The 23,150-nt window shown below is 46.4% G+C and overlaps 1 protein-coding gene across 1 annotated transcript in view; it reads left to right on the forward strand.

Annotated features, from left to right (window-relative positions):
- MDGA2 (MAM domain containing glycosylphosphatidylinositol anchor 2) overlaps window positions 1-23,150 on the forward strand; it is a 209,088-nt gene that overhangs the window by 99,356 nt on the left and 86,582 nt on the right. Inside the window, exons 5-6 of the mRNA XM_058807283.1 lie at window positions 1,648-1,780; window positions 17,651-17,920. Coding sequence (XP_058663266.1) covers window positions 1,648-1,780; window positions 17,651-17,920 — 403 coding nt within the window. The remainder of the gene's footprint in view (window positions 1-1,647; window positions 1,781-17,650; window positions 17,921-23,150) is intronic.

Below are 23,150 nucleotides of genomic sequence, written 5' to 3' on the forward strand. Positions count from 1 at the left end.
GGAGCAGCCTTTCCACAGCTTAATTTTAATCTCATCATTTCCATGGGATTGTTTGTCCATAGAAATAATTTAAATCCCAATATTCCCAAAATCTCTCCACAATTTCAAGGACTGTTTCTTTTCTTTCCTGCTCAGCTGTATCTTTTTGGTGGATTTCTTTTTTTCCCAGTTCTATGCATTCATTTTCTCAAATTTCCTCATTTTTCCTAGACATTCCTGGACAGTTTATCCGTGTCCATGTCTTCCTAAAGGCTGTGCCTTCCCAGGCCCTTCCCAATTCCAAAGAAAACTCCTAAAGCAGGAATTTGATCTTTAGGATCAGCTTTTCCAAGGCTTGGCCTTGCAATGGGCTTCATTTTAATCCCATCATTTCCATGGGATTGGTTGTCAATGGAAATCGTTTAAATCGCAACATTCCCAAAATCTCTCCAAAATTTCAAGGACTGTTGCCTTTCTTCCCTGCTCAGCTGTATTTTTATATGGATTTATTTTTTTTCCCAGTTTTGTACATACATTTTCTCAAACTTCCATATTTTCCCTAGACAGTCCTAAGCAGTTTATCCACTGATATTGTTAAAAATAATTCCATATCTTCCTAAGGCTGTGCCAATATTAAAGTTTTTTAGATTTATTGGGACACCGGATAATGAACATTTCCCACATTTTTCTTTTGGAACAATGCAGGGGGAATCTCACATTTCCCATTTCCCATTTCCCATTTCCCTATTTTCTGCTTTCCATTTTTGAAGGAATTTGATATTCCATGTCCCGTTCAGCTCCCTGCTCCATCCCTGCTCCCTGACTAAAAATAGAATCCATCAGCTCCTCATTTTTAAAGGAAAACAGGAGGAATTTTGTACCGTGGGATTTTTTCTTCATGGAAATTGTACCTTATAATAAATAATTCTGAACAATTTGCTACTTGAGGGACTCAATCAGAGCAATTTTCCCCTCATGTTTCAGTGTTGATATTCCCTGTATCCTTTGGAAATACTTTGGGGGAGACTCTCAAAGCCTTTAGGTAGAATCCCTGGAACAGTTGTTTCCATTTTGTGGAATTTCTTTTGAATTTACTCCTTTTTTTTTTAGGGTCATCCCTTCTGGATCAGTCGGGTTGTATTTTGTGTGTGGTATTTTCAGGGTCTTTTGTGGCAGGAAGGAAATGATGGATCTGACTCCATGTTCTTAGAACGTTAATTTATTATTTTATGGTATTATATGAAAAAATGCTATACTAAAACCATACTAAAGAATAGAGAGAGGATACAGACAGAAGGTTTAACAAGATAGTAATGAAAAACTCGTGACCTCTTCCAGAGTCCTGACACAGCTGGACCATGATTGGTCATTAAGTCAAAACAATTCACATGTTGGATAAACAATCTCCAACCACATTCCAAAGAAGCAAAACAGGGAGAAATAAACAACATAATATTATTTTCCTTTTTCTCTGAGACTTCTCAGCTTCCCAGGAGAAGAAATCCTGGTGAAAGGATTTTTCAGATAATGTGACAGTGACACTTGTGGATATAATATCAGGGGTCAATCCCAAGAAATCCACTTGGGAATGCTGGAGGAGGATGGAAATCCCAGATGCATATCCATTTTTCCTCTGTCCCTTCCTAAGGTTCTCTCCTCCTTTCCCAGGGAGAAACCAAGATCCTGAAGCTGAAGAATCTGCGACCTCAGGACTACGCCAACTACAGCTGCATCGCCTCGGTGAGGAATGTCTGCAGCATCCCGGATAAAATGGTGTCCTTCCGCCTCTCCAACAAAACCGGTGAGTCCCAGCAGCACCCCCTGCCCTGGCTGCACTCAGCTCTGGAATCTGGGGCTCTTTCAGGGAATCCTGGAATGGTTTGGGTGGGAAGAACCTTGAAGTCCATCTCATTCCCACCCCTTCCATGGGCAGGGACAGCTTCCGTTATCCCAGGTGACCCAAGCCCCAATGTCCAGCCTGGCCTTGGGCACTGCCAGGGATCCAGGGGCACCCACAGTGCTCTGGCAATTCCAGCCCGGCCCCTCCCACCTTCCCAGCCAGGAATTCCTTCCTGATATTCCATCTAAATCTATCCTCTTCCAGCTTAAAGCCATTCCCCCTCGTCCTGGTCATTCCAGCCAGGAATTCCTTCCCAATATCCCACCCAAATTTCCTCTTTTCCACCTAAAAGCCATTCCCTGTGTCCTGTCCCTCCATCCCTTGTCCCCAGTCCCTCTGCAGCTCTCCTGGAGCCCTTCAGGCCCTGCCAGGGGCTCTGAGCTCTGCCTGGAGCCTTCTCCTCTCCAGGGAACATTCCCAGCTCTCCCAGCCTGGCTCCAGAGCAGACGGTCTCCACGGAGCAGCTCCATCACCTCTGGAATCGCTCCAGTAGTTCCTTGTCTTCCCTGAGCTGTTGAAACTTCAGAATTTTTATTCCACAAAATATTTCATGGGAAAACCCCAGCCTTTCTCTACTCTGGCATTGATTCCAGGGATTGATTTGACCTTTTCTTACATCGACCTAAACATCAATTCCTTTATTGATTGCAACCAAAATGTTTCCTTTCGGATTTAATTGTTCCAAGTGGAAATATCCAAGGGGTTGTGTTGAAATCCTTTTGTGGGAAAGTCTCTGAGCCTTTAGGTAGAATTTGTGGAAAAGTTGTTTCTATTTTTGGAATTTGTTGGGAATTTATTCTGGTTTTTGGGCTCTGATCCCCTATGGATCAGTCAGTTGTGTCTCTCCCTCTCGTTGCGGCTGTAACCCCATGGTCAATCCCAAGAAATGCACTTGGGAATGTTGGGGGAGGATGGAAATTCCATATTTTACCTCTCCTAAAGGCTCCATGTCCAGGATCAGCACAGGATGTGTCTGAAATGGTTTCTGAACCTCCCACCAAAGAGCCAAACTAAGCTTGGATTTCTGACTAATCATGAATTTCAGGGCAATGTGCTTTAGAAAACAATCCCACAGGAAGTGTTGGAACATTTGGAGACTTCAGGTTAGATTAGGGTGGGTTAGCCTTAATAATTTGTGTCTGAAATCAGGGAGAAAATGAACACAAAATTAAAATGCTGAGCGTGGCTGGTATCAACGAGGAATTTTATTTGCACTTCCATATTTTCCATCATTCCCACCCTCAGGGCTTTATTCCAAGGAGTTTCCTACAGCTTTTTTGGAATTGCTGATTGGACAACAGAGCTGTGGTTTCCCACTGCTGTCCACAACGCCTGAAATCAGCTCCACCAGGAATTATGGTTTTCTCCAAAGATATCCAGGAAAATTATTAAAAGGCCTTAATTTACAGTCCCATAAATTTTTCCAGGGGAAAAAATATACCCTGAAGTGAGGTTTGAACTTCATGAGGAGCTCTGCTTTCCTGGCAGGAGAAGCCTTTCCATGAGAGGTGGGGTTGGGAGTTGGGAGCAACTCCTGACCTTCATCCACCTTCATCCACGGCAAGAGAGTGTGGGAATTGATCCTGCTCCCATTTTTCCTTGGAATTACTTTGCTGTTGGAGCCAGCACAGTCTCAGTTCATGTTGAGCCTCATCTTAAAAAAAAAATTGATGTTCCAGCACTTGGGGAGCAGCAAACTCTTATTGCCTGAGCCCAGGATGGGTGATCCTGGGGCAATTTTGCCAAAAGAGGGAGTTATTGCCACCTTACACATGCCAAGGTTATTTGGGGAGAAAATTGTCTTTTCTGGAGTAATTTCCCAAGCAAACAAACCTGGAAAATAACAAAGATTCCCTCTTTTCCATTAAGAATTTGATCACAACCATCAACAGTGGGATTAGGTGTGCAAAGTGATTAATGCAGGACTTCATTAAGGACAGGGACTGACGTGGGGGTGACTCTAAACTAAAACTTTGCTCATTTAACAAAACTTTACCTCACAGAAGTTCTTCAGTTGAACTTCAGCTGGTGTAACTTGGGAGAAATTAGAGAAATTGTAAATCCAGAGGAATCCAGGATAAATCCAAAGTAATGAAAATCAGAGCCTGAAGTTGAAGCTGTTTCAGTCCTGTCCTGTCCATGGGATTTAATTGGAAGCTGGAGGGATGGGATGGAGAGCCAGGAACATCTGAGAGGTGCAAAGATGTCCCAGATTTATTGTCACTGTTGTGGTTCTGAGTGTGTTTAATTCAGCTGTGGGGTCAGAATGGGGGAATTTGGCTGTTCTGCATTTGATGGAATCATAGAATGGTTTAGATTGGATCTTAAACCCCACCCAGAGCCACCCCTGCCATGGCAGGGACACCTCCCACTGTCCCAGGGTGCCCCAATGTCCAACCTGGTCTTGGGCACTGCCAGGGATCCAGGGGCAGCCACAGCTGCTCTGGCAATCCCAGCCCAGCCAGGAATTCCCAGTTCCCAATCTCCCACCCATCCCTGCCCTCTGGCACTGGGAGCCATTCCCTGGCTCCTGTCCCTCCATGCCTTGTCCCCAGTCCCTCTGCAGCTCTCCTGGAGCCCCTTCAGGCCCTGCCAGGGGCTCTGAGCTCTGCCTGGAGCCTTCTCCTCTCCAGGGAACATTCCCAGCCCTCCCAGCCTGGCTCCAGAGCAGCTCCAGCCCTTGGGGCAGCTCCATGGATTCCTCTGGATCACTCCAGCAAAGCCACAACTTTCTTGTGCTGGGCATTCCAGAGCTGGAATTTCCCAGGTGGAGTCTCCCAAGGACAGGACAGAGGGGGACAATCTCCTCTCTCCAGCTGTTCCATGAGACCCTGCATCCTCAGCCCCCTCCTCCAACTCTGTGACCTCACTTTTCAGGCAAAAACATTTAGTTTTTCCAGCACAAACCAGTTTAAAACACAAAACCAGCCCCAAAACCCAAAGTGGGTCCTGAAAATGGAGCAGCTGAGGCCACCCCGGAGGTGTCACCGTGCACAGGCCAAAGCCCAAGGTGACAATCAAAAACAATAATTTGAAGCTGAAGGTAGAAGGGCTTGTTGAGGCTGATTTTGTGTCTAAAGGCAGCAATTAATCTGCAAAATTCTTAATAGATAAGAAATTTGAATGGAAGCAGCCCCATGGCAGGGCTGGGCTGGGATGGGATGGGATTTAAGCCCCGTCCATCCTAAACCATTCCATGATTTTGGGATTCTCTCTGCCTTCACCTACACGGTGCTTTGCTCAGGTTTCTCTGAGCAGCAACAAATTCTTCCTCGTGCAGAAATCTCTGGATCTGTTGTTCCAAGCCCAGCTCAGCTGAGCGTCAAAGAGGAATTACTGACAGCTGATGGTGTCACCAGTTTTCATGGGAGGCACTAAAAAAAGGGAATTTTTACCCCCAGCTCCTGCTGAATGGCACATGCAACACTCCGAGCTAAGAATAACCTGAATGGAGCTTTTCAAGAGCGTTCATTGTTTCAAAATGCCAGAGAAAAAGCAGGATATTTACCCAGAAAACCACGGGAATTCTGGACTCCTCAGAATAGCTCCTGTAATATGACTGAGGAAAGGCAAATCAGGCTTTTATCTCGCTCCACAAAGCAGCTTGGGTGGCACTGATTCATTTGGAAATGATATTACTTTGTCTATTAGCAGCCAGTTTAGTGCAGGTGATCATTAATCCATAAATTAAGGCTGAGCTTTGGCAGCTTCGAGGAGAAAATAAACCAGCCCAGGAACTTTTCCCGAGCAAGAAGAGTCTTTCAATCCGTGATTTTTCAGCTGCCTGCCACAGCTCATTGAAATCACAGCTGGAGCTGCTGCTCTGTCTGGGGCATGTGGTGGGAGACAAATTAAAAAAGGCTTAATTCACTTTTAATCCCTCGATTAGGCTGAAGCCTGTCATGATAAACTTGCTTTGTTTCCCATCAGTCAGACAATGCACTGCAAATGGAATTATGGAAGGTGGAAAAAATATTTCTCTTCACATTTCCTGGCATTCCTGGGGGGAGGTGACTGGGATCTGTATGAAAGGGGCTGGAAATCCTGATGGTGCTCCAAGCTGAGCAATGTAGGTGGATGATTTTATGGAATGCCAGAATGGTTTGGGATGGAAGGAGCTTAAATCTCATCCAGTTCCATGGGCAGAGACACCTCCCACTGTCCCAGGCTGCTCCTAGCCCAAATGTCCATCCTGGCCTTGGGCATTTCCAGGGATCCAGGGGCAGCAACAGCTTTTCCAGGATAATTCTTTAGCAAAAAGGAATAATAAGAAATAAATCTGGAAAGGATCCCAAGTGATCCCCCAGTCCTGTTCTTTATTAGGTCTAAACCTTACCCTACCACTCCTGTTATCCTGGCTGGTTTTGGTTCCCTTTCTAGCAGGATTTTCCCTGTTGGAGTGTGAGTGTCTTGTTTCAGGAATCCCTGAGGAGCTGGGCAGGGGCTCAGCCTGGAGCAAAGGAGGCTCAGGGGCCCCTGTGGCTCTGCACAGCTCCTGCCAGGAGGGCACAGCCAGGGGGGTCGGGTTCCCATTTTCCATGTAAAATCCTCCAGGATCAGAGGAAATGACCTCAAGTGTCACCCAGGGAGGGTCAGGTTGGATTTTGGGAAAATTCCTTCATGGAAAGGGTTCCCCAGCCCTGGCACAGCTGCCCAGGGAGGTTTGGAGTGCCCATCCCTGGAGGGATTTAAATCCCTGTGGATGTGGCACCTGGGGACAGGCTCAGTGGTGGCCTTGTCAGGGCTGGGAATGGTTGGACTTGATGTCTTAGAGGTGTTTTCCAATCCTAACAATTCCATGTGTATGAAGAACATTTTCCTGATTCCCTGGAGCTCACATCATCCCAGTGTCCCCACGTCCTGCTGATCTCCTTGGAGAATCCCAGCCCTGTGGGAATGCAGAGCTCTCCACATTCCCAGCCCCACAAACACCAGGTCCAACCAGAGCTGCTCCCCTGCATTTCCAAAAATTCCCTTTTACTACATCCCTGGATCCCAGCTCCCTTTTCCTGAGCACATTGCTGATGTTTGTTCCTGTGTCCTCCATAAGCCTGAGGGTCCCTCCTTGGCAGCTCCTCGTTAGGCAGCCAGCCCTAATCCACTAATTAGGATGTTGCTGTTGCAGCAGGGCTGGGCTGAGGTGTCTGGAGCTGTTCAGGCAGAGCTACACTCGGGGAACTGAGGAACAACTCATCCCTTCTATTTTTGGAAAGCAGGAATTGTGCTCTAGGGGCTCTTAGATCCACGACCTCGGCTTGCAGGCCTGACTTCGGCATGGCTGGGATGGATTTAATCCTGCATGGATTTAATCCTGCATGCATCTAAATTCAGCAGGGAAGGGGCAATTCCACGATGGGTTTAAGCTGCCAAAGGGAGGATCCTGCTTCCCTCAGTGCCTCTGGATCAAATTCCCACTGTTGGGAAGGATGAAAGTTTGACAAGAAAGTCTCACAGTTGTGTGTGCTTGGCAGAAAGATTTTTGAATGTAGAGTCTGATGAAGGAATAGAGATGGAAGCAAGTTTTGATATTGAAGAAAAGAATTGCTGAGCCAGTCCCACTGGATAACCAAGGAGGCAAAGGCTGTGTGAGTTAGAAGGGGTTTTATGGCTTAGAGCAAAGGATAAACCCACCCCAAACAAGAAGATGTTTTTACCAAGCACAAGGAGGGCACAGGCAAACAAGGCAGCAAATGTGGCAAGTAGAAAAAAGGTCTCAGAATTTTCCACTGCAAGAAAACTGAAAAACAACTTCTAGCTGAAACTGTAATGCACTGACTGTTAGTGACTGGAGAACAGTGACATGAATATGGTGGTTACAGCAGTTATGATGGGCTACAGGTAACAGTTAAGGCATAGAGTGGTTCTGCTGTATGAAGATGCTCAGCACAGAAAAGTCTATAATGCATTGTGACCTAAACTAAGGGTGTCCAGGGCTGCCGGCAGCTGGAGCTGACAGCTGTGGGCACAGCTCTGTCACCCACAGCCCTGGGCTGCTGTGACACCTTGGGTACAATAAACTGCATTTGGAGAGCCCCTGGAGCCCCACATCCCTCATTCAGGCTCTTACAGTGGCGCCCAACGTGGGGCACCATTAGTCAGGGCCTGAATGAGAGATGGGGGACTCCAGGCCTGCCGGCAGCTGGAGCTGACAGCTGTGGGCACAGCTCTTTCACCCACGGCCCAGGGCTGCTGTAATGTCTTAGATGCAATAAACTGCATTAGGAAGAGCTGCCTGGAGTCCCACATCCCTCATTTAGGCTCTTACACCCCACGGAATGAATCTCTCCAGTGTGGGAGCTGGGAGCTGCAGTGTGGGAGCTGGGAGCTTTTGTAGCCTGTCCCGAGCAGAAGCAACAAGGAAGTGCCTTGAAAAGCTGAAATCCGCCTCCCTTCCTCCTGCTGTAATCCTCGTTGCCACCTCGGTTCCTGAACGGCCGCATGAGCCCACCCACGAGGCAGCAAAGTGCTGGGAAAGGGAGAGGAAAAGCACCCAGGAGAAAAGGTGGAACCCAGGAAACTCCTCTGACTGCCCTGGAGGACTCGAGATCCTGCCAGGGAGCTCAGAGACCTTGGCACAGAGCCCAAGACCCCTGTGCCTTTGGTTTAGCCCATAGAAAAATTACCTACCTTATATGAGGATTTACAAGCCAGAAAAATTTAAGTAGAATGATAGTGAATTTGTCACAGGGTGGAAAGTAGAATTTTGGGGTTTTTAGAATGGGGGTTCAAGGGGCAAGATGGAGGGATCTGGGTGTGTCCTATCCTTCTTCTTCTTCTTGGCCTCCATCTTCTGCTGTGATGGTGGCATTTCTGGATTGGTTTAGAGTAGAAACTCACTGTCTAACATAGGTGATGGGTATTGGGAAGTTATGGTAAATAAAGTACACTTAATTTATATAGTTTTTATATATATATATATATATATATATAAAGATATCATCCCTCCCAAGGACAGGCAGCGTGCCTCTGTCTGACCTGTTGGACAGATCTCAGCAGGTCAGAGAAAGAATGTTAGAGATAAGAAATTATAAAAAACCTTGAGAATAAGAATAGAGGAATCCTGACTCCTTCTTCGACAGCAAGACTGGGAAAAGAGACGTACATATCGTGGGGTCACTGTGAGCAGCTGAAATCCTGAGAAAAAGGAGCATAAAGATGTGAGTCAGCAGAGCTGCAGCCCCCAGGCTGGAAAAGCAGAGGGATTCTGGAAAAGTTCTAGAGGAGGGGGGAAAAGGGAAATTCCACTGAGGAATGGATAGTGATACCTGGATTGGCTTGTGTGGAGATTCAGGAATTTATAAAGACTGAGCTCAGCTGAAAAAACCTTCATAAATGTGATTTATTGTTATATTTATTTATAGTTTTTGATTTTAAGGAATGGTTCTTGCCCCAGAGGGTGCTGGCACTGCCCAAGCTCCCCAGGGAATGGGCACAGCCAGAGCTCCAGGGGCTGCCAGGGATGCCCAGGGTGGGATTGTTGGGGGTCTGAGCAGGGCCAGGGGTTGAGCTCTGTGATCCTTGTGGATCTTTCCCTCAGGATATTCCAATTTACAATTCTGTGGTAATTCCATCATTTATTTCTATCCTGTAACTCCCCATTCTGCTACCTGAACCTCAGAATTTTCCATTTCTGACAGGGTGCCCAGACAAAATGATCTTGCTCTTGCCTCAACTTTAAGCCTCTTTATTTCAGGAACAGGCTCAGGGCAGACCGAAAAATAGGATTTTTATTCTTTTTAATCCCTGACAGGAGCAGTGACTGCTCAGGGACTCCAGCAGGTGGTTCAGGGACACAGACAAGGGTGGCTCTGGCCATCAAGGTACACCTGCCCTGCATGGGGGGAGACACGCCTTTGTCCCAGAACAGATCCAGGTATTTTACCAGCTGGAAATCTCTCCTGTGTGCCAGGGAAAACCCTAAATCCTGCCTGTGACATGAGGGGTTGGATTAGATAATCTCTGAGGTCTCTTCTACCCCAAACCATTCCATGAGGAACCATTCCACGATGATCCTAAAGCAACTGCAATGCTTAAAGCTGCTCTGGGAATATTTTACCTCAGTCATTCCATGTATCAAGTCAAAAAAAGGACACAAACCTGAAAGATCTGGGATTTGAGAAGATTCTCTTTATTTCTTCTTGACCTGGAAGTGCTGGGAATTTAAATGCAGTGAAAAGGAAATAGGAGAAATGAGAGAGTAAGTAAAAAAAAAAATTATGAGATTAAGATAAATATGTTTTATTTGCCTAAACATGAATTTTTTGAACTAGAACTGTTCTAGAACTCTGGAACTGTTTAGCTGAAGAATTTTCTCCTCTTTTCACGTGGTGTGCAACTTCCACTGGGATCTCTCTGTAGCAGCAGCAGAGGATAAACACAGAAAAATATAAGAGAGATTTTCATCTCTTGTTCAGTTTTAGGATTCTTTTTCTTTTATTTTTCCCTGGGTTTATATTTTTAGGGGTAATTCAAGTTTTTTCATGGCCTGATGATGAAAAGTAAGCACCTGCCTTATTGCAGGGTGGGCAACAAAAAGTTGAGTTTTCCTCTGTAAAATAACAGTAAAAAAAAAAAAAAGATGACAGGGAATGGAGCTGAAGGAGGGGAGATTTAGGTTGGATTTATGGAAGGAATTGCTGGCTGGGAGGGTGAGCAGGGGCTGGGATGGAATTCCTGGAGAAGCTGTGGCTGCCCCAGGATCCCTGGCAGTGCTCAAGGCCAGGCTGGACATTGGGGCACCCTGGGACAGTGGGAGGTGTCCCTGCCATGGCAGGGGTGGAACAAGGTGAGTTTTAAGCTCCCTCCCAATCCCATTCTGTGATTTTCTGATTCTAACTCTAAATCTGGGAATTCCAACCCACTCTTGTTTGAACTTTCTGGAGTAAATAGTTACAGGAATGCTGCTTCCAGCCTGGCAGGGAGCTCAAACCTTTCCTCTCTGAGCACTGCGTGTCTTGTTAGGAATATTGGCTTTGTGTTCCTGCAAGAAATGCTGGCTGTAAATGAAATGGATGCACACACAGCAATGGATATAAAAATATAATTCAATTATGTTCTATTACTTCGGTTCTGCCTTTCAAATAATGCCCCAAACTGGAGGAAATAATGTCCTTTCATTTCCATTCATCACAGCTGAGAGCCTTGTCAAGGACATGACTTGCTGCCTGTACTTTGATATTGCTATTAAATTATTGGGTTTCTTCTGCATTTCCAGTAATCCCTAAAGCCAATTGTGACATTTCCTCAATTCCATACATCCAGCCTAAATACCTCTATTTGTCTCTCTGTAATTATGACACGTTGGCAGTGGATTTTTTCGGGCTGCTCCAAGAATGACAGATGGATTTTCCTCCCCATGTGATCCCAGCCTCAGCTCCCCATCCCAGGCAGCAGCAGAGACTCCACCCCTTCAAATTCCCTCAACATCTTCATCTGATCCTTGAATAAATCCCAGAATGGTTTGGGTGGGATGGGACCTCCAGGCTTATCGCATTCCACTCCCTGCAGGGCAGGGAAACCTTCCACTCTCCCAGGTTGCTCCAAAACTCATCCAGCCTGGAACATTCCAAGGATGGAGCAGCCACAGCTTCTCTGGTCGGAGTGCTTGGCAGCCTGATCTAATTAAGCATGTTAACAATGACTTAAGGAGTGCTTGGTTTGTGCTCAGTCTGAGAAAGCCTTGCCTCTGTCATTAATCAAGCCCAGGGTGTGTTTCCTGCTGGTTTAGCACCTTGTGAGGACTGGGCTATGTTGGAGCCATTAATTATTAATTTCCTAATCAATCTCCATCCATCTGCCACTGGTGACTGGCTTGCCTTTAACACACGGCCACAGAAATGGATGTAATTCCCATTTAAATTCCTGGTAGTGCCTGGAGCAGCAGGGCTGGGCTTTGTGACCCACCATAATTCCAAGAGCATTTTGTCACCAGTGCTGTTGGCTCCCCAGGCAGCTCTGAAATCCTGGGATGTGATGCTGGGGAAGATGAAACAGGAAGGCCTTATAAATATGATTGCCTGGCAAAAGATTTTGAGAATATGGAAACTATAAGCGAGATTGAAATGAAAGCAAGCTTTGAGATCCCTCAGTTACTGAACAACTGGAAAACAATGGTGTGGCCAGCTGAAGGTGATCCCCTTGTGATGGAACAACACCCTCTGCTTGCAGACAGGCCCAAGGGTCAGAGCAGACCCTACAGCTTGGCAGAAGGGGCCAAAGAGGAGTTTTTAGGGTTTGAAATGTAACACAGTGTGGTAATGTAATGATTCTTATAGGCTGTATGTAAATGCTATAGGATTTGTATCTTGTACTGGATTGGTTAGTGAGAATTAGAATATTCAGCACAGAAGAAGATTTATTGTATTGTTATGGGAACTTCACTCTCTTTTTACTCTTCCTTACTCTCTCATCCTCTTTACCACGCTTCTCAGAATCTCTCCTGGTCAGAGTGACTCCAAGATGTGTACAAGTCTCTTTTTCCCAGCTGGGCAGTCAAAGAAGGAGTCAGGATTCTTTTGCTCTCGTTCTCAAGGTTGTTTATTATTTCTCATCTATAACATCCTTTCTCTGAGCCACTGAGGTCTGTCTGACAGGTCAGTCCATGGCACACTGGCCACCTCAGAGGCAGTGTTGTCTTTTTATACTAAAACCTAGGTGTACTTTATTTACGATAATTTCCCAATACCTATCACCTATGTTAGACAGTGAGCTTCTACCTTAAACAAGTCCAAAAATGCCAACATCACAGCAGAAGATGGGGGCCAAGAAGAAGAAGGAGAAAAGCTGAACACACCCAAATTCCTTCATCTTGCCTCCTGAACTCTCATTCTAAAAACCCCAAAAATCTATTTTTTACCCTGTGACAAACTAACCATTATTCTACTTAAACTCTCTTGACTTATAATTCTTCATATAAAGGTTGGTAATTGTTTTTTCCAAGGGCTAAATCAAAGGCACAGGGGTCTTGGGCTCTGTGCCAAGGTCTCTGAGACCCCCAGGCAGGGTCTCGAGCCCTCCAGGGCAGCCAGAGGAATTTCCTGGGTTCTGACACACACTCTTGTCTTCTCTCTCTTTACCACTGTCTTTACCTCTCTCTCCCTCTTTGGGGCCTGCTCCGAGCTGTGGCTGGCAGCTCCCAGCAGGGCCCTGCTTGGAGCCCTTTCCAATAAACCACCCAGGCTCTTTGCAATAAACCACCCAGGCTCTTTGCAATAAACCACCCAGGCCCCTTTGTAATAAACCACCCAGACCCTTTGTAATAAACCACCCAGACCTTTGTAATAAACCCCAAGTTCCAAGGCCTGGCTTCAGAGATCTCTGGTCTCTGTCCATCCTGATCGTCCTACCCCCGTCCGTGGCTCCCGCACGGAAGCTCTGAATGGGAGCCCCTTTCCCAAGGCTGCAGCTGCGGCGTGAATGGGAGCGGGGCGGATTCCCTCCGATCAGTAGGGCCTTGTTCTGCCAGGGGAGGAGCTCCCAGGGGCTCTGCCGCTCTCTTTGTGCCCTCTCAGAATCTCTGCTGGTCACAGTGACTCTGAGATACGTACAAGCCTCTTTTCCCAGCCCGGCCGTCGAAGAAGGAGTCAGGATACTTTTGTTCTGGTTTTCAATGTTGTTTATTATTTCTTATCTCTCCCATTCTTTCTCCAACCCATTGAGGTCTGCCTGGCAGTTGGGTTGTGGCACAGTCCCTGCCCTTGGGGTGGTGTTGGCTTTTTATACAAAAAACTACGTGTACTTTATTTACAATAATTTCCCAATACCTATCACCTACATTAGACAGTCTGTCTCTAAACCAATCCAGAAGTGCCTCCATCACAGCAGAAGATGGAGGACAAGAAGAAGAAGAAGGAGAAAGAGAGGACGTGCCCAAATTCCTCCATCTTGCCTCCTGAACCCCCATTCTAAAACCCCAAAATTCTACATTTTCACCCCATGAAAAACTAACCATTATTCTACTTGAACTCTTGACTTGTAATCCTTCATATAAAGGTTGGTAATTGTTTTTCCAAGGGCTAAATTAAAGACACAGGGGTCTTGGGCTCCGTGCCAAGGTCTCTGAGCCCCCTGCTAAGATCTGGAGTCTTCCAAGGCAGCCAGAGGAATTTCCTGGGTTCCGACAGTCCCCTGCCAACCCAAGGCTGACTCCAAAATGTGGGAAACCCCAATTCCAAAGGACAGGGGGGACGTAGAGCCCTCAGGACAGGGAGGCATTCTCGTAGTGTGCAAATGGGATGTTTGGAGAGTGTGCTCCAGGAAAGTTTTGGAAGTATTTCCTGGAGCTTGCTATTGTTTGGTGATGATTTTTATTATTCCTAATGGAGTCCAAGGGAAGTTTTGATGGGGAATGTTGGCTGGCTGAGGCTCTGCTGGGTTGGAGGTTGTGGCTGGGTGAAGCTTTGCTGGCCAAAGCTCCACGGCCCAGTGTTCCCCTCCTGAATCCTGGAAGTCATTTAGGACAGACCTTGGCTTGGGAAGAGGCTTTGAGAATGAAAACAAACTCAATTTAGTCCTGACTCCTTCTGGCAGGGATGGCTTTGTTGCATTTGGAATTTTTGGAATTTATGGGATTTCATACATGAACCTCTCCCATGTTCCCATGGCTGCCCCTGGATCCCTGGCAGTGCCAAAGGCCAGGTTGGACAATGGGAGAGTGGGAGATGTCCCTGCCATGGCAGGAGTGGCACTGGATCGGATTTAAGGTCCTTCCAACCCAAACCATTCCAGGATTCTATGATTCCCTGGCTGTAACTCCCTATTCTTTCTCTTTCAGCAGAGAAATATAAATTTAAAGGCTCATTCATGAATATTGGGAATATTGGGAATATTCCCTTCATAAGAGGGGTTTGACCCTTTATCTGCTCCACTGAGTCCTATTTTCTGAAAACTTCAACAACCTTCCTAAATTTCTTAATATTTTTTAGAATAAATCCAGCTTGCTGTGTCTGTGGCTGCAGAAATCCAGGGATTTTTGTTTGCCTTTTTGGGATTGGAGCTGAAAGTGAAACTTGTGGTGTAAATAAAGGGAAACTGCTGTATCCAAACCCTCATTTCCATGTTCTTTCTGTCTGGAGTGTCGGGATGAAAGGGATGTGTCCCAACCTTTTTATCCCATCCCACTTTGCTCCTGGAGGATGGCAAAGGGCTCCCTTTCATCTGCAGGATTATGGAAATGGCCCCACCAGCTTGGGCTGACGTCGGTGCTTTTATCTTTTGCTTCAAGTTTTGAAGGATTATCCGTGGTTCCCTTGTTCCCTGTCTCGAGATTTGATGGGAAGTGGGAGCAAAGAGCAGCTCCTTGCTGGAATTGTTCAGGAAAAATGATGAAACCGAGGAGAGAGGAAGGGAGAGGGAAATAGGAGCCAGCTGGGTGTTGGTGATGACCCCACAGGATCTGGTTGTACCTGGATCCTTGTTTTTGACACCTTCTTCCAAAAATAAACCTCCTTAAGCAGAAAACATGGCACAAATCCCAGTTTCCCAGCTGGAATTCCAAACCAGGGATCCATCAGCTGCTGGAGACATCGGCTGATGGAAGAAGAGCTCAGAGGTTATGAGCAAAGAGACCCTGGCACAGATGGCAGAGCTGACTGGTTTGGGGTCTGGATTTTTAGCCATGAGCCCAATTCCTTTGGTTTTAAATTACCTGAATCAGGAATTCATGCTGGGAAGGATTTGAGAAGTCCAAAAATGGGAGGAAGAGGAAGAGAGGGCTTGGATTGTGAATCTCTGCTCTCTTAAGGAGTTTCCTCTGGTTACCAAGGACGGGACTGAGGCTGGAGCTGTGTCCAGGAGGGATAGGATGGACAGCAGGGAAAGGTTCCATTATTCCAGAGGGTGCTGGCACTGCCCAGGTTACCCAGGGAATGGGCACCGCCCTGAGGCTGCCAGAGCTCCAGGAGCCTTTGGACAGCACTGCCAGGGATGCCCAGGGTGGGATTGTTGGGGGTCTGGGCAGGGACAGCAGCTTGATCCATAATCCTTGTGGGACCTTCCTACTCAGGATATTCCATGAATGCGATGTTCCCAGTTCTCCCAGTGCCAGGACAGGTACAAAGGAAGCTCTTCCCATTTTTCTTTTGTTCCTGCTTCCAAATGCAGACAAAGCAAATTCCTCCTGGGTGAAGCCCAAATGAAGCAAACTCTGATTTTATGGCTGATTCTTGTATTTGCCTCTAGTGCTTGGTTTGTATTCCTTTAATATTGAAATAAGATTCCCATCTAAAGCAGAACACCCGGGAATATCTCCCTGTAATAACAAGGATGGGAATGTGATTTGGAATGTAACATTTTTATTGCCTTTCCCTTTTTATTACCACATTTTCTGGCATTCTTGGCCCAGAAAGTCAATCCTTCACCTTCATTCCTGGCTTTTTTTTCAGAATTGCTGCTTTTCCTGGCCTAGAAATGGATATTTATACATTGCTTCATCATTTATGCAGCTTAAAGGATGCCTTGGAGCAAAGCCTGGATCCAGCAAGGGTGGATCCCTCTCCCCAGGGAACACAGGATGTCACAGTTCAGAGTGGGATTTTACATTTATATTTATAGGTTTATTTTTATTTTTATTTTATTTTTATTCTTTCTATTTTATTTATATCTATAATCTCCAATTAATTGCTGCCCTGTCCCTTATTATTGAGCATTTACTTCTCTTCTATTACATAAAAATATTTCATGGAAAAGGAGAGAAAAGAAAAGAGAATTAAATTTAATCACTTCTTTCCGAGGTCAGCAGCATCTCCCCATCAACCTGTGCTGACTGCTGCTGCTACACCTGGAATTTTATGGGAATTATGGGAATGAGGTGTGAGCTGAAGGTTGCACATCCCAGAGAGGAAAAAACGCCCCTGTCCAGGGTGGTTCAGTCTCTCCATATACAAAGAGATGATGTCCCAAGGGAGATGCTTCTCTGCATTCCAACTCCAGGGATTCATCCCGCTTGGCAGCCAAGTCCCCAGGAGTTCACTGGGGAGAAGGTGGATGGAGAAGGATGGATGAGTGGCAGGATCTGACTTGAGGAGAACAGGCTTCCCATGCCAAACAAATTCTTGACTAATTCCTTTTTCCAAGATTTCCAATCCAGTGAGCCGGCACCTGTCCCACACACAGGCGTGTTCCATCCCAAATTGTAACTGCAGGACTGTCCGTCCATCATCCATCCATCCATCCATCCATCCATCCATCCATCCATCCATCCATCCCTACCTGCCTCTGCATGCCCCGGGAATGTGGCTGCCCCTGGATTCCTGAAAGTGCCCAAGGCCAGGTTGGACACCGGGGCTTGGAGCAGCCTGGGACAGTGGGAGGTGTCCCTGCCGTGGCTGGGGTGGCACTGGATCAGATTTAAGGTCCCTCCTAACCCAAACCATTCCATGATTTTGTGATTCCATGGCTTTAAGTGTCCCTGCTTTTCTTGATCTCCTTCTCCTTCTCTTACTGGAACCACCAGTCAGAGCTGGAACAAGAAACCAGTGAGTGCCAGGACACAGGGAATGGCTTCCCACTGCCAGAGGGCAGTGATAGATGGGATTCTGAGAATTAGGAATTCCTGGCTGTGAGGGTGGGCAGGCCCTGGCACAGGGTGCCCAGAGCAGCTGTGGCTGCCCCTGGATCCCTGGCAGTTCTCAAGGCCAGGTTGGACGCTGGGGCTTGGAGCAGCCTGGAATAGTGGAAGGTGTCCCTGCCTATGGCAGGGGTGGGATGGGATGATCTTTAAGATCCCTTCCATCCCAACCATTCCCTGATTCTGTGATCCCTGTTGTTCTGCAGCATCCCCTTCCATCAAGCTCCTCGTGGATGACCCCATCGTGGTGAACCCTGGAGAAGCCATCACCTTGGTGTGTGTGACCACCGGGGGGGAGCCGGCGCCCAGCCTGACGTGGGTGAGGTCTGTGGGGGTCCTGCCCAACAAGACTGTGCTGAACGGGGGCACCCTGACCATTCCCGCCATCACCTCCGAGGATTCCGGCACCTACAGCTGCATCGCCAACAACAACGTTGGCAATCCCGCCAAGAAGTCCACCAACATCATCGTAAGAGGTGAGTTCAGTTGGAAAACCATGGACTTTTCTCCTGGAAGATTATTCCAGTCCTAATCCCGTGGGACAGCAACATTCAGGGTTCAATGTTCAGTGTTCAACATTCAATGTTCACTATCCATCATTCAATGTTCATTGCTCAACATTCAATATTCAATGTTCAACATTCAGTGTTCAACATTCAAAATTCAATGTTCAACATTCAAGGTTTAACGTCCAACATTCAGCATTCAATGCACAACATTAAATATCTGATGTTCAATGTTCAACATTCAAAATTCAGTGTTCATTGTTCAACATTCTATGTTTAATGTTCAACATTAAATATCTAATGCTCAATGTTCAACATTCAAAATTCAATGTTCAATGGTCAACATTCAAGGTTTAACATTCAACATTTAACATTAATCCTCAACATTAAATATCTAACATTAGATGTTCAATGTTCAATGTTCAATGTTCAGCAGTGGGTGTTTCCTCTGTTTCCAAATGGTCCTGGTTGGACTAAATATTGAAGGTCTCTTTCAACCTTGATAATTCTCTTACTCCAGGATTTCTGAACACCTCTAATCATTTATGGGATGAATTATTGTTGGTTTCCAAGACTTCCAGAGTTCTTGTCCTGGGATCAAAGCCCTGAGGTGGAACAAGGGTGGTTTGGTGCCTTTTTGTGTTGGGGTGATGCAGCAGCTTTTCCTTGCAAAGTAGAGAGAAATTGGTTAGTTCAGCCTGGAGGACATTGACTGGAGACCTCACTGTGGTCTTCAACATCCTCCTGAGGAGCAGCTCTGATTGATGGTCCCCGTGACAGGGACAGGAGCCAGGGAATGGCTGGAGCTGGGCCAGGGCAGGCTCAGGTTGGATCTCAGGGAAAGGTTCCCCTATTCCAGAGGGTGCTGGCACTGCCCAGGCTCTCCAGGGAATGGGCACGGCCCCAAGGCTGCCAGAGCTCCAGGAGATTTTGGACAGCAATTCCAGGGATCCCAGGGTGGGATTGTTGGGGGATCTGTACAGGGAAGGATTTGGACTCCATGATCCTTGTGGGTCTCTCCCAGATCAGGATATTCCATGGTTCTATGAAATGATCACCAAAGGCCTTGGATGCATCCCAAGCTCCTGGAGTTCTCATTGCCTCCTTCATCTCTTCCTTCCTCCTTATCTGAAGCTGTTCCTGAAACTAAGGCTGGGAATTTCCTCCCTGGTGGGGAGCTTGAGATGGATCCCTGTGCTTGAATTCCAGGAAATATCAGGAAAAATGTTTATCTGAGGTGAAAATGAAAGAGGAGGGCTTACACAAAAACTGCTCCCAGCTGGAGGGAATCTTTCCCTGCTCATTTAATCCCTTCTGGAAAGCCCCTGGGACACGGGCAGTTGGTTTGGATACAGAGCTGGATTGGCATCATCAGAGAGGATTCAGCTCCCTGAACCAAATGCTTCATCTGAACCTCATTTTCCACATAAACTCCAAGCTATAGGAATTTGAAAGAATAACCTGGGATTAATCAGACTCAGGAAAAACTGATGGATAAAGAGTCTGTGTGGGAATATTTCATGGAAACCACAACCCCTGCTCACTTATTCCCCAGCACCTCCTTCTCTCCAGCAGGATGAGGAATTGGGAGATATTTCTGTCCTGGAGGTCAGGGAGAGAGCATTGGATCAGGAGATGGGCATGGATTTATTTGGAATTTTGCGTTTGAATTTGAATTTCTGACATTTGGCTCTGAGGTTTTGTTGTCATTCCTTGGCTCAGGAATATTCATTTGCTGGGATTTACATGGGGATGAGGTGGGGAAGGGGAATTGGGAGTGGATAACAGCTTCGAGTAAGGGAAAGGAGAGAAAGAACTTGGTGTGAAAAGAAACCTCAATGTTTTCTTTGACCCAGCAGACAGTGCCAGGCAGCCCTCAGGAAAAGCCACATCCCTAAATCCCTGCAGACACAAATTCCATGAGTCATGGCATCATAATAAAAATAATAATAATATCCCCTCCCATTTTTATTTATAGAAGATGATGCCTGGGAGCTGCTAGATATTGAACAAAGTCTCATTGTAACACTCCAGGTGATTTTTTTTTCCCCCTTTTCCCTCTCTTTTCCATGGCCCTGTTAATGCTGAGAAGGGACCACAATGAGAAGAACCCATTAAATAAATGAAGCTCAGCTCCTTCCCAGCCCCAGTTTTATTATTTCACCCTTATTATTTCTGTTAAATGGGAAAAACTCTCCTTTAGAAGGAAAAAATCTCCATTCCACTCTTGGGTTTATCTTTGCTGCAAGTGATGCTGAGTTGAGGAGTGAAATGTGAGAGAAAAGCAGAGTTTGGGTTGACTTTGTGCTTTGTGTGTTTATTTCTCAGCATTTTGCCTCATTTCTCTCTCACTTCAGCTCATTTGGCTGTTGTGGGTCAGGATTTTCACACAGCAGCTGAGGAGAGAAGAGAATTTGCTGGAAATAGAAACTTCCATGCCAGGCAGGAAAAGCATTTGGTAAATGGAGATCCCATCTTGTGCCAGGTGCATCCTGAATCCCAGGATTCAACAATAATCCCCCAGTCTGACCCAGAAATAAATCTTTCCTCAAAGCACCAGCAGGGCCCAGAGGAAAATTTTTTCCCTTTAAATTTCGCTAAATGTCAGTGTTTTTATCGGAGTGTGCCTTTGTTGTCTGTGCTCCATTCCATAAATGAAGCATCTCCATGAATTTTTTCTGGATGTTTTCCTGTTTTTGTGGCTGCTGGCCACTCACACCTGACTCCAAACGTGGAGAGGGACTTGGGACAAGGAAGGTGTGGATGTGATCCAGAGGAGGGCATGGAGCTCCTCCAAGGGTTGGAGCCCCCCTGGATCCAAGCTGGGAGAGCTGGGAATGTTCCCTGAAGAGGAGAAGGCTCCAGGGAGAGCTCAGAGCCCCTGGCAGGGCCTGAAGGGGCTCCAGGAGAGCTGCAGAGGGACTGGGGACAAGGCATGGAGGGACAGGAGCCAGAGGGCAGGGATGGGTGGGAGATTGGGAATTGGGAATTCCTGGCTGGAGTGAACAGGACTAGGGGAAATGGCTTTAAACTGGAAGAGGGTGGATTAAATGGGATACTGGGAAGGAATTCCTGGCTGGGAAGGTGGGGAGGGGCTGGAATGGAATTCCCAGAGAACCTGGGATCCAGACACCCCTGGATCCCTGGAAGTGTCCAATAGACAGGTTGGATAATGGGGCTTGGAGCAGCCTGGGACAGTGGGACGTGTCCCTGCCCGTGGTAAGGATGGGAATGGGATGAGATTTCAGGTCCCTTTCACTCCAACCATTCCAGGATTCTCTGATTCCAAGGTGGCTCCTCCATCCAGTAAGAGAGGAAAATGCTGGATAGCATCCTTGAGGGACAGCTCCACATCAGATTGGGGCACAGGGAGAGCCACAGAAACGTTTTCCAGGGCTTAAAGTCAAGAGCACTGGCAGGGTTGGGAAGGGTGTCAGGCTGTGTGGAAATCATGGAACATGAGAATTGCTGAGCTTGGAAAAATCCTCCAAAATCATTGAGTCCAACCCTCCCCCAGCACTGCCAAGGCCACCACTGCCCTGTGTGGTGCCACATTCACAGATCTTTAAATCTCTGCAGGAATGGGGATTCCATCCCATTCGTGGACATCCTGTTCCATTGATTCCCTCCTGAGGGAATCCCATTCCAATCTTTATCGGATCCCTCCTTCTTTTCCATTGTAAGAGCAGCACATTTTTAATTCCATTGGACTCTGCCTGTGTTAATTTCATCTTCTGGGAAGTGGAAACCTCATCCTTGGAGTTAATTTTTCCGAGGGGTGGGATTCCCTGTCAGTTGAAATAGAAAATAATGACCGTGCTCAGCAGCAGCACAAAAGCTTTTCCTGGACAAAAAGCTGTCCAGGGAAATCCCTTTTTAGGGCCAGGATTGCTGGAAGTACCTCTGGATTATCTCTTTAAAAACTGCGTGTGAACTGTAGGCGTGGCCGCTAAAAAAATAATTAGGGAATAAAAACAGAAGGAGGAAGCTCAGATTGGGAAATTAATGTTGCTTTTATGAATTAATGAACTTTTGTTGCTTTTTTAATTAAATAAAAATCCTGGGATTTTGTTCTCTACACCTGCCTTCCTTCTGCTTTCCTGTTCTTTATTCCAAAGCTATTTTTAGGAATTTCCCTTGGGGTTTAGAGGAGTAAAGGATAAAATTAAGGCTGGTTGGACATCAGCATCTCTGGAATGGCCCCAGATTGCATCAATTGAAATGTGAGCAGGGCTCCCATGAGCTGCCGAGCACCAGAGGCTGGGAAAGGCTCTGGAATTTTTTCCCAGAGGTGGAATTGGGGTTTGGTCACCCAGCAGGTCACTCCTGGCAGGAGGGTGAGCTATGATGGGCACATCTGGACTTGTGGTCTCTGCCTGGAATCTTCTGGGATTGTTTGGGAATTCTAACATCCTAAAATGTTGGATTTCCCATGAAACTGGCACAAGGATCTTTTTTCATTCTTTCTTTCCTCTCTGTATCCTGGGAAGGGCTCCCAGGAAACAGAATTGAATAAATTTTGAGATGTGGATCTGGCATGTGTGGTCACTGCCTGAAATCATCTGGGACTGGTTGGAAATGCTAAAATCCTAAAATGTTCATTTTTCCATGGAATTGGCAGAAGGGTTTTTTTTTTTCTATCCTTTTTTTTTCTTTGTATTCTTGGAAAAGCTCCCAGCAAGTGGGAGAATAGAATAAATTTTGGGATGTGGGTCGGGCATGTGTGGTCACTGTGTAGAATCATCTGAGGTTGGTTGGGAATTCTAAAATCAAAAAAAGTTGGATTTTCCATGAAACTGGCACAAGGAGCTTTTCCCAATCCTTCCTTTCCTCTCTGTATCCTGGGAAAAGCTCTCAGGAAACATAATGGAATAAATTTTGGGATTCGACAGTGCTGGGATAACACCTTGGCTCGGTGATCTCCAAGACCTTTTCCAGTCTCAATAATTCTGATTTTCCATCTTTTTTCCTGGCTGGAGAATTCCAAAGGCCTTGGCAAATATCCTCAGGCATCTGCTTCATGGAGAGGCGCCCTCTGTGATGGGATTTCAAAAGGTTTTAACCAAGTGAACCTGATCTCCTCATCCAGGATGCTCCTACAGCCATAAATTCCCAGTGTGCTCCTTAAAAGCTTACAGCTCTGGGAATGAATGTGGGGAAAATCTGAGCTTTGGAGTTGAATAAATCCATTTATTTTTAT

This window comes from Ammospiza caudacuta, chromosome 6, assembly GCF_027887145.1.
Source record: "Ammospiza caudacuta isolate bAmmCau1 chromosome 6, bAmmCau1.pri, whole genome shotgun sequence".
Lineage (NCBI taxonomy): Eukaryota > Metazoa > Chordata > Aves > Passeriformes > Passerellidae > Ammospiza > Ammospiza caudacuta.